This window comes from Bombina bombina, chromosome 1, assembly GCF_027579735.1.
Source record: "Bombina bombina isolate aBomBom1 chromosome 1, aBomBom1.pri, whole genome shotgun sequence".
NCBI classification, from domain to species: domain Eukaryota; kingdom Metazoa; phylum Chordata; class Amphibia; order Anura; family Bombinatoridae; genus Bombina; species Bombina bombina.
The window spans coordinates 1,372,674,368-1,372,686,801 of record NC_069499.1 but is presented as its reverse complement, the minus strand read 5'-3'; the positions used below and the strand labels follow the sequence as shown (position 1 = coordinate 1,372,686,801).

The following is a 12,434-nucleotide window of genomic DNA, read 5'->3' as shown; positions in this document are numbered from 1 at the left end:
CTGCAGGGAGGAGTCTGGGGGACAAGGAGTGGGTGTGCTCATTCACACTCCCCATTGGCTGTAGATTTCTGTTACAATTAATTTCTACCCAGACACACCCAAACTCATCCTGTGACTTCACTTAGGACGTTTAGCTTGCACATTGCTTAATTGGTTTGCAGAGGTTTTTTTTTTTGTAAAACAGAGATGTAGTGCATAATTACTGACTGTAGTATGAATGTGTCCTCGAATCGTACAAGGAAAAAAAAAGCATGTTCAAATGTTCCTACATTGTATCCAAGATAAATTATAGCATTTGTAATTACAGTTAGAGCAAAAGTAATGCAGAAAGATTTGTATCACAGCTTTAATAGAATTTATCTTAAATGGATATTAAACCCCAATTTTTCCTTTCATGATTCAGATAGGGCATGCAATTTCAAGCAACTTTCTAATTTACTCATATGATGTTTTCTTTGTTCACTTGGTATCTTTATTTGAAAAAGCGGGAATGTAAGCCTAGGAGCTGAGACATTTTTGGTTCATAACCCTGGGTGACGCTTGCTGATTGGTGGCTACATTAAACCACCAATCAGCAAGCACTACCCAGGTGGGCAGGCTCCTTAGCTTACATTCCTGCTTTTCAATAAAGATACCAAGAAAAATTGATAATAGGAGTAATTTAGAAAGCTGCTTGAAATTGCATGCCCTATCTGAATCATGAAAGAACAAACTTGGGTTTCATTTAAAGGACTATTAAAGGTTCAGAGAGAGCATTTAATTAAAAAAAATTCCAATGTACTTCTATTCTCAAATTTGCTTTGTTCATGTGATATTCTTTGTTGAAGAGATACCTAGGTAGGTAGCATGCACATCTGCAACACTACATGGCTTGAAACACTGCTGCCACATAGTGCTCTTGCAAATGATGTGTACACTACTGAGTCTACCTACCTGCCTGCTTTTCAACATAGAAAAACAAGAGAATTAAGTACTTGTAACTAGTTATTTGGATTTATTTTTTTCAATTTACATTCTATCTGAATCACCAACATTGTGTTGGGAGTTTTATGTCCCTTTAAATACAGTAGAAATGCATAATCAACAAATAAATCATAAAAATACAATGCAATTACTCTGAATTTCAAATAAGCAGTAGATTTTTTTAATTTAAAATTTAAAAATGCCCTTCCATTGCCCTGCCTCTTGTATCAAGTGACAACCATCAGCAAATCACAAATATGTATACATTGTGAACTCTTGCACATGCTCAGTAGGATCTGGTGCCTTAGAAAGCATGCTCATAAAAAGTCTGTACACAATTTGATAGTGCAAGTAAATTAGATGTTTTTATTTTTTATTGCATGGGTAATCTAAATCATGAAAGTTTAATTTTGACTATAGTGTCCCTGTATTAATCTGTATCTGTATTCTATCTGTATGTAGCCCTTTGTCATTTTGCTGCAGGGATTAACTGCACTTTGCACTTTGCCCTTTGCTCAACCCTGCATCACATGGTAGTGAGAGCCAATCAGAGGCTGGCAGTTTTTCAGAGACTTCCTGTGAGGAGAGTTTAGTCAGAGCTGTTCAGGGCTGCTGAAAGATGTGTGTGTGATTCTGCCTGGGATGATAAAGGCTGCATCCAGGACCCTGCATGCTGTGAACACTCAGCCTTATGTCACAGTAAGAAGCAGCAGCATTGGGACTTGAGTGAGCTGTCATTTCAGACTGTCAGCACTTAAGTGGAAATAAAGCATCCAGGACCCTGCATGCTGTGAACACTCAGCCTGATGTCACAGTAAGAAGCAGCTACAGTAGGACTAGAGTGAGCTGTCATTTCAGACTGTCAGCACTTAAGTGGAAAAGCAAGCAGCAGAGAAAGCAGCCAGACCTTTTCTAGAACATTCTACAGGAGGATTCAGGTAGTGGAACAGTTACAGTTATCCCTCACACTAAACAGATATCTGAAACTTACTAAGGGCCCCAACGTGCACCACCACAAGGGACTTCACTTAGCAGTGTATTTTGGGAAAAAGGGTACCCTGCAAAGTGTGGGACTGTTATGTTATTTATATGTTGTTCTATTTGCATTTAAATATATTCTGTGTTACTTTATTATCTGCTTCTGTTCATTATTGCATGTTGTGGGGAACTCATTGTCTCAGTGTTGTGGGTTCCCTGAGAATTGTTATCACTGAGTGGAGGCACTGTATGTTACATTAATCAAAATGTCCCAGACTCCCTACTCCAGCGGAGACTTAGGTCATTCCTGTGAAGCCACAGCGTCAAAGGTGACCGTCCAACCTGTATCATTCTCACCAAAGATAGGTAAGGAAGGGGTTACAGATGGAGGCACTGCTGAGATGAACTGGGACAGTAAGAAGTGTTTAAGCAAGACCCCTGTTCCATCACCCAGAGATGTTAGAGAGTGGGCTAGAATAATGAGGGTTCCTCCCCAGAAGGTTGTGGCTGTGCAAACTCCTATTGGACTCAGCCGGAGGAAGTTTATAGATGCCCTAAAACTGATCCCTGGGTTGGAAAACCCTGCGATAGTTCAGGCTAAGAAAACAGGAACTCATGGTTTGACCCTTGTTCAGGGAGACCAGGATATAAATCCAGAAAAAGGAACAACTAGAATCCCTATACCTGGAGCAGACCCTAAAGGGTGCCTGATAGTATACCCAGAAGGAGATTATGACCATGAGGAGGGTGTTGATTCTGACCTGATATTTCAAAATAGTGACAGTGAGTCTGAAGATGATTTAAATGTAAATGATTCTGAAGGCAGTTCTATAGTAAGTGAAAGGAGACTAAAGAATGATTCTCCTAAGCAAGAGATTTCTTCTCCCATAACAAATGTACTTAAACAATTAGCGGTGGAACTGACCCAAGCTCAACACATTCACAATTACAAGATATTGAAGATTTTCTCTGGGATTGACCCTACTCCTGTTGGAGAAGAGTGCTTCAAATCCTGGAGAGACACTACTTTGCAGCTTCTTAGAGAATGGGCTTTTTCTGAGGATGTGAAACGACAAAGGCTCATAGAAGGTTTAAAAGGTCCGGCCTTAGACCTGGTAAGGCACCATCAAATTATCCATCCTCAAGCTTCTGCATCAGAGCTCCTTCAAATTATAATGACTGCATATGCAAAGGAAGAAGATGAGTTTGAGTTGAGAGAACGATATGCAAATACAATTCAAGTAAAAGGTGAAAATATGTCAGCCTATGTTGTGAGAGTAGAACTCATAGTAGGAACATTAGTGGAGAAAGGGATCATTCCCGCATCTGAAATTGACAAATACCGGTGCAAACAGCTCCTTAGAGGAACACTACCTGGAGACTCCTGTGCAGCCACCTTGGAGAATCTTTTATGTATTAAAAAGGTTCTATCTTTTGCTGAAGTAATGAAGGAAGTAAGGACTATAGAGAAGACTCATCTTACTCGTTCACGGATAAGAGCTCCTGAGAAATCCTCTGCTCAGGACAGTTCCCAGAAAATCAAAAGTACAAAAGAGAAAAAAGAACCTCAACCCAGAAATTGTGAATCAATCAATTCAACTACCCAGGATAATAAACATGACAAACCTCTCAGGTGTTTTAGATGTAATGGGCTTGGGCATATAGCATCCCATTGTACACATAAAGAAGATGTTCTTCAGGTTGAAACCTTTGTCACAGATACCTTACCCAAAAGAAAAGTTTCTAGAAAAAAAAAGTGTACTCATTGGAAGAAGTGTCACATTAAGAGCCTGGAAACAGCTGCAAGTATCAGAGTTGGACCCAAGCCACTGGTATCACTTATGGTTGAGGGCATCCCAGCTTCTGCATTGCTAGACAATGGATCCCAGGTGACCATTATCTTCAGATCATTTTATGATGCTCACCTACGTCACTTACCTATTGCCACAGCTAAAGATGTCAGTTTATGGGGGCTAGGTTCACAAGCCTGTACAGTAGAAGGAGTAGTCAGAGTGCAGATTGTCATCCCACAACTGAACACTGGAAAGACTTGCTCCATGGATGTGGAGGCTCTGTTGTGCCCTACCCCTAAACAATCAAGTTTCTCCATTCTCCTGGGAACCAACACTAGTATGGTTCGAAACCTGTTTAGATCCTACTTGCAAGAGGTAGGAAATGTATCCATTAATCAGATGGCTGAATTGGAGCCTGCCCTAAGACACGAATGTCACAAATTAGCTCAAGAATCCCTGACTGGGCAGTTCCATTACTGGGGCCCCCAGCCTTTGACTTTACGACCTGGAGAAATGAAATCTGTTAAAGCTGTACCCACCTTACAGGAGGGTATGATTAATTGTGCACAGATCTATTGTGTAGAATCTATTCCTGAAGAGGACATTCGAAAGGGCTGGATGATTATGCCTGAACTCAAGGATTGGCAGAAAGGCACAACAGGCATTTTTGCAGTAACTGTCTGTAATCTGTCCCCAAGAGATGTCCATATTGATCATTGTCAAGAATTGGGAATCCTTCACCTCTTAGAGGAAATAACCCCAATTTCTGCCCTTCCCATAGAACCAGCAGTCAACTCCTCAGGAGAATTGGAGTTTGATTTTGAAGACTCAAGTTTACCATTTGAATGAAAAGAGAGATTGCTTAAAGCTCTAAAAACCAGAAGAGGAGTCTTCTCAACTAAAGACATGGATGTAGGGTGTTGCAGGAGTGCACAACACACTATAAGATTGACGGACTCTGCTCCCTTTCGTGAGAGGTCTCGACGTATAGCACCACGAGATGTGGAGGATGTGAGAAACATCTTGCAAGAAATGGAAGATACTGGCATTATCAAAGAATCTAGAAGTCCCTATGCTTCTCCCATTGTAGTGGTGAGGAAAAAGAATGGCTCTGTGCGATTGTGTATAGACTATCGAACTTTAAATAAACGAACAATTCCTGACCAGTATACACTACCCCGAATAGAAGATCTACTGAATGCTCTATCTGGTAGCAAATGGTTTAGTGTATTTGATCTCCGCTCTGGATATTATCAAGTTCCCATGAAAAAAGAAGACCAAGAGAAAACAGCATTCATCTGCCCTTTGGGTTTCTACCAGTTTACCCGTATGCCACAAGGGATTACCGGGGCCCCAGCAACTTTCCAGAGATTAATGGAAAAGACCCTTGGGGACCTTAGTCCAAGAGAGTGCCTTGTTTATCTGGATGATATAATAATTTTTGGAAGAACCCCTGAAGAACATGAAAATCGGTTGCTGAGGGTGTTAGATCGATTGCAAGCTGAAGGTCTGAAGTTATCAGTTGACAAATGCAAATTTGCAAGAAGCTCAGTGACTTATGTCGGACATATAGTTTCTGCAGAAGGTGTAGCCACAGACCCAGCAAAAATAGAAGCAGTGGTAAATTGACCAAGTCCAAAGAATATTGAAGAGCTACGTTCATTCTTGGGGTTCTGCGGTTACTACCGTAGTTTTGTAGAAGGTTATTCCAAGATAGCCAGAAGTCTTCACAATCTTCTGAAATTGGAGCCTGGAGAGAATGCCAAGCAGAAGAGCCTGCATTCCAAGAAACCCATAGGAGATAAGTGGACTAATTCCTGTGAAGAGGCTTTTCAGCTACTTAAAAGTAAGATGACCGAAGCTCCTGTACTGGCATATGCAGATCTTGAGAAACCATTTGGGCTTCATGTAGATGCCAGCATGGAAGGGCTTGGAGGCATTCTCCACCAGGCACATCCTGAGGGGCTGAGGCCTGTTGCCTACATTAGTCGGAGCTTGTCTAAAGCTGAAAAGAATTACCCAGTGCATAAACTAGAATTTCTGGCATTGAAGTGGGCTATTGTAGATAAACTACATGATTACCTGTATGGTGCAGAATTTGAGGTGAGGACCGACAACAATCCCCTCACCTATATTTTGACCAGAGCTAAACTAGATGCCACTGGACATCGTTGGCTTGCAGCTTTGTCCAACTATAGCTTCTCATTGAAATACAAGCCTGGATCTACTAATGTGGGAGCTGATGCTTTATCTCGGAGACCTGGACTTCCTCCAGAGACAGATAAAGAAGATTGGATTGAAATTCCTGGCCCTGGAGTAAGGGCATTGTGTCAGACCTCTATCACTGAAGATGGTTGGGTTAACTTTTCTGAATTGAGATGCATCGACTCACTCAGTTGTAGTGCTGAAGCAGTTCCAGAGGCTATGTGTTACCCAGTTAACCTGCCCCAGTGGACAAGCATCAGTAATGAGTATAAACAACAAACTCAAGCTCAAGACCCAACAGTGGGCCCATTATTAAAAGCTGTTAAGAATGGGTGCCAAAAATACTTGAACTGTTTACCTGCTGAGTTGCAACAACTATTCAAGAGAGAATGGAGCTGTTTCCGTATTGAGAAGGGACTTCTCTATAGGCTCATTCAATATCATCATCACCCAGGACGAAGACAGTTGGTATTACCAGAAAAGTATAGAGGAATGGTACTAAGATCCTTGCATGACCAACATGGACACCTGGGGGTGGACAAAACTTTTGGATTGGTGCAAGATCGTTTCTTCTGGCCAAAAATGAGAGAGTCTGTGGAGAGGCATTGTCATAATTGCCGAAGGTGTATTCAGAGGAAAACTCTACCTACCCGAGCTGCGCCAATGGGCCACCTAAAGAGCTCTGGCCCCATGGATCTAGTCTGTATGGATTTTCTGTGTATTGAGACTGATTCAGCAGGAGTAGGAAATGTACTGGTAGTGACTGATCATTTCACCAGGTATGCTCAAGCTTACCCTACTAAAGACCAGAAAGCCACCACAGTTGCCAAAGTGCTATGGCAGAAGTTTTTCATTCACTACGGGTTACCTAGCCGAATTCATTCTGATCAGGGTCGTGACTTTGAAAGCCGACTCATGAAAGAACTTTTGAAACTGCTAAACATTGAAAAGTCCAGAACTACTCCTTACCATCCTGAAGGGGATGTTCTTCATGAAAGGTTCAACCGTACCCTGTTGGACATGTTAGGGACCCTTAACGATACAGAGAAAAGAACCTGGAGTAGGCATGTTGAAGCCATGGTTCACGCATACAATTGTACAAGACATGAATCTACAGGATATTCTCCTTATTACTTGCTTTTTGGTCGAAGAGCAAGGCTTCCAATAGATCTTCAGTTTGATGTCTCTTCTGATGGAATGACCCATGTCCCACATTACCAGTATGTTTGCAACTTGAAACAGAGTCTACAAAGAGCCTATGACCTGGCAGAGAAGGCTAGTTCCCGGATTAACGAAAATAACAAAAGACGTTATGATGCTAAAGTCAGGCATAGTGAAATTCAGCCAGGAGATAAGGTACTCCTTAAAAACCTAGGTATTATCGGAAAACACAAACTCGCTGACCGGTGGAAAGGCACCCTTTTTGAAGTGGTTTCCAAGCTTCCAGGACTTCCTGTATACAAAATAAAAGGGCCTGAAGGCCGAATCAAGGCATGGCATCGAAATCATTTGTTATCTGTTGGTCAACCAGAAGTGAAGGAAGCAGGTAATTCTAGTGAAGGAAACCATGACAATTCAGGTTTAGATCAAGAGTGGTGAACACCTCCTGATGCTCAGCCAGAAGCTTCTGACCCTCCTGTTGCTTCTCCTCAGTCAGATCTTAATCCTGAAAGCCCCAACTTCATCCCTAGATCTACTGACACAGATACATATTCTATGGGGAGACCTAGGCCTCAAGCTATAGCACCTTTTCCAAACAGAGCAGTGAGAAGATCTACTTCTGGAAGAATTCAACAGTTGCCACAAAGAGACTCAAGAGGAAGTCAAAGACATAGGGGTCCACCAAGATTATTCACTTATGACCGAGTAGGGGAACCCACATACTGGCAAGAGTCCCACTGCAAGGTCATACAAGTATTACATGCCCTTGACACCTTGAATACATTGTTAGGTACAGGAACACAGCTGTATTAGATTAGTTTGTTACTTGTGCCAGAGTGATGTTTAATTATTTAATGTATCTACCCTGCCAGTGGAAGGCAGGAATTTTACAGGGGGGAGAATGTAGCCCTTTGTCATTTTGCTGCAGGGATTAACTGCACTTTGCACTTTGCACTTTGCCCTTTGCTCAACCCTGAATCACATGGTAGTGAGAGCCAATCAGAGGCTGGCAGTTTTTTAGAGACTTCCTGTGAGGAGAGTTTAGTCAGAGCTGTTCAGGGCTGCTGAAAGATGTGTGTGTGATTCTGCCTGGGATGATAAAGGCTGCATCCAGGACCCTGCATGCTGTGAACACTCAGCCTTATGTCACAGTAAGAAGCAGCAGCATTGGGACTAGAGTGAGCTGTCATTTCAGACTGTCAGCACTTAAGTGGAAATAAAGAATCCAGGACCCTGCATGCTGTGAACACTCACCCTTATGTCACAGTAAGAAGCAGCTACAGTAGGACTAGAGTGAGCTGTCATTTCAGACTGTCAGCACTTAAGTGGAAAAGCAAGCAGCAGAGAAAGCAGCCAGACCTTTTCTAGAACATTCTACAGGAGGATTAAGGTAGTGGAACAGTTACAGTTATCCCTCACACTAAACAGATATCTGAAACTTACTAAGGGCCCCAACGTGCACCACCACAAGGGACTTCACTTAGCAGTGTATTTTGGGAAAAAGGGTACCCTGCAAAGTGTGGGACTGTTATGTTATTTATATGTTGTTCTATTTGCATTTAAATATATTCTGTGTTACTTTATTATCTGCTTCTGTTCATTATTGCATGTTGTGGGGAACTCATTGTCTCAGTGTTGTGGGTTCCCTGAGAATTGTTATCACTGAGTGGAGGCACTGTATGTTACATTAATCAAAATGTCCCAGACTCCCTACTCCAGCGGAGACTTAGGTCATTCCTGTGAAGCCACAGCGTCAAAGGTGACCATCCAACCTGTATCATTCTCACCAAAGATAGATAAGGAAGGGGTTACATGTATTAATTGATACAATGGCCCAGATTCAGTCAAAATAATTGTTGAAACTAATATCTTACTTGCCACAACATGACCACTAGAAAACTGTGAAATTTGTACAGCTCCACTGAAATCAGTGTGGTCACTTCTATCTCACAACCATTAACTTCCTGCCCCATAGAACCACATGCATTCACAAAAAAATGTTATAAAAATATTACAAAGCAAACTAATGAAAAGTGAAAAAAAACAAAACTCTATATAAAACAGTCAACGCTAACACTGCACGTAAGAAACCTTCAAAAAAGTAAAAAATAAAATATGAAAAACTAGACATTCATCTCAACTTTGACATAGCGAGTCACAACCGCAAGATGCGATTCTTCACAGAGGCAAGCAAGTGTTTCTAATTCCAACATGCTGTGTCACAATATAGGTGAAAATCCCAAGCACTTCTCCAGAACACCCCGTAACACCCACAATCCACCCCTTGTTTACGTCTGCAAGATCCATATTACTTTAACGTAACAAAACAGATATGTGAATATTAACTGTTACACACATCAACAGACCCCCTTTTGCACAGGTATTTCCAAAGTGTTGAGGTTGTAATTGCTGTTTTTATCGGTGTAGCTAGTGGCCCTCCTTTATAGTGCAAGGTATCATGCGTTGGTTCATTTAGTACAGCTATATATGTACTGTAAATGCATATTTGCACATAGGGAGTGCCCATTGTTGATCAACTAGAAAAGATAGGTGATCTTGCCTTAAGGATGAGGCCGCTTGGCAGCCTCTCAAGTGTCCATGAATCTAGCTCATTGTATTGTATTTCTGGTTTATACAAAGGCTATCTTTTCTTAGTGTTATATACTGAGAAATGTATGACTACAGATTTGTGAATCTTTGTTGTGCAAATTATTGTGGTTCACCAATTTCAATATCATCAACAAATTCATCACAAATTTATCACCACTTAGAGTTACCAAATACGGGCAAGATTACATATGCGGCGTTGCCCGCAAAATCCGCTGCAGCCGTTTTTTACGTGATTTTGGTATTACATATACAGCGCTGCAGATAAATGCGACACGTATATTTCACCCGTCGGCCGCAATATTTACTTCCATAAGCTAAAATAGAACCGTGTCGCAAATCAGTATCACATATTCAGCGCAAGGACTTACGCGGCGAAAACTGAAAAATTTTACTCCATTTTCACCTCACCACACATAAGCAGGCGTAGCAAGCCTTGTGCTGAGTATGTGAGCACCGTAACTCCCATAAGTGCCTGAACATATTAACTAACACCTAATGCATGCGCAATATCTATCTACCTCCTGAAAATAACTAACACCTAAACATGCACAATATCTACCTGTTAACCGCAATCCCCCACCGCAATAACTAATAAAGTATATTAACCCCTAATCCGCCATTAACCCACATCGAAACTAATAATAATAGTATTAACCCCTGAACCGACAACCCCCCACAACGCAATATTCCTAATTAAATTATTAACCTCTAGTGTTCTCGCTAAAGTGCTGAAAGATGCGACTCAAACGTTTTCTGCTCCGGTATTACCCGCCCGGTATTATACTGGAATATGAGAAAGGTGGGGAACTCATGACCAAGTCCATAGATTTACTGGACCTCTCTCCCAAGACTGCTGTGGACCCACTTGTTGAGGAAATTCAGAAAACAGAACCGCTTATTACTGCATCACGTACACAGCAAGTAAAACAGCTCATCCTGAGGCTCCAGGAAAAGATAGGCCAGCAAGATCATCACAAATTCTACCTGTTCAAGGTCCTCAGAGCTCATATCTTACCACTAACAAATGTGGCGTTTAATAAATCTGGCTCCAGCTTCATCACTGGCAGCTATGACAGGACATGCAAAGTATGGGAAACGGCAACAGGGGAGGAGCTGCACACCTTAGAAGGACATCGTAATGTGGTTTATGCTATCCAGTTTAATAATCCCTATGGAGATAAAATTGCAACTGGATCATTTGATAAAACATGCAAGTTGTGGAGTGCTGAGACTGGAAAATGTTACCACACTTTCCGAGGACACACGGCGGAAATAGTTTGTGTAGCATTCAATCCTCAAAGTACCTTGGTAGCAACTGGGAGCATGGATACCACAGCTAAGTTGTGGGACATACAAACCGGAGAAGAAGCTCTCACCTTGAATGGCCATTCAGCAGAGATAATCTCATTATCATTTAACACTACTGGAGACAGGCTGATCACAGGCTCGTTTGATCACACGGTATCTGTGTGGGATATGCCCACAGGCAGGAAAGTTCATACCTTAATAGGTCATCGAGGAGAAATCAGCAGCACACAGTTTAACTTTGACTGCTCCCTCATTGCTACAGCTTCAATGGATAAAACCTGCAGGCTATGGGATGCTTTAAGTGGAAAATGTGTGGCTACCCTGACTGGGCATGACGATGAAGTTCTTGATGTCACCTTTGATTCCACTGGACAGTTTATCGCAACTGCTTCAGCTGATGGAACAGCAAGGGTATACAGTGCAGCCACCAAGAAATGCATAGCAAAGTTAGAGGGACACGAAGGGGAGATATCTAAGATCTGCTTCAATCCGCAGGGTAATCGAGTATTGACAGGGAGTTCTGACAAGACCTCGCGGCTTTGGGACCCACACACTGGACAATGTGTACAGGTGTTAGAGGGACACACAGATGAGATCTTCTCTTGTGCATTCAACTATGAGGGAAACACAATTATTACAGGGAGCAAGGATAACACTTGCAGGATTTGGCGGTAAACTATACATCATTCCAGAGATAACCACAACGAGATCAGAAGCAGCCAAAATGAATCGCAGTGTTATTTAAACCATGATAGCATAGCTTTATTTAGCCATAACAGAGGTTTTATGTGTTGCACAGTTGTTAGTACAACTCTAATTTCTTCCTTGAAGACTCTGGCTGTAAACTTATGCTGGAGACCATGAGTTTACTATATTTGTATTAATTATATTAAAGTTTTCCATTAAAATGCATATTCCTTTTTTTTTTTTAAATAAAGTACCAGCATATTCTGCTTAAAAAAAAAAAAAAAAAAAAAAAAAAAAAAATTATTAACCTCTAATCCGCCATTCACACACCGCAAACTACCTAATAAATGTATTAACCCCTAAATCCGCCAACCCCAACATCGCAAACTACCTTTTAAAACTATTAACCCCTAATCCGCCAAACCCACACAATGCAATAATGCTAATAAATCTATTAACCCCTAAACTGACAAACCCCACAACGCAAATAACTAACCACTAAGCCCCCTAACCCAACACCCCCTAAATTAACCCCATTACATAAATTTAAATAATACTAAATTACAATTAAATAAAAAAAACTAACATTACTTTAAAAATAATTAAAACAAAATTCACCCAATTCACTAAGTTTAAATTAAGCTAAAATTACAAAAAATAAAAAAATCTAACATTGCATAAAATAATAAACAAAATTATCAAAAATTAAAAAATTATACCTAATCCCTA

At 41.1% G+C, this 12,434-nt stretch overlaps 1 protein-coding gene across 1 annotated transcript; it reads left to right on the top strand.

Annotated features, from left to right (window-relative positions):
- The first annotated feature begins 10,434 nt into the window (after positions 1–10,434).
- On the top strand, positions 10,435–11,930 carry LOC128642727 (dynein assembly factor with WDR repeat domains 1). Its single transcript, XM_053695510.1, has one exon. The coding sequence runs from the start codon at positions 10,446–10,448 to the stop codon at positions 11,691–11,693; it is 1,248 nt and encodes a 415-aa protein (XP_053551485.1). The 5' UTR covers positions 10,435–10,445; the 3' UTR covers positions 11,694–11,930.
- Positions 11,931–12,434: the final 504 nt, after the last annotated feature.

What these genes read in the sequence shown, in the direction of transcription:
- LOC128642727 (XM_053695510.1), top strand. Translation starts at nt 10,446, where the DNA reads ATGCGACTCAAACGTTTTCTGCTCCGGTATTACCCGCCCGGTATTATA.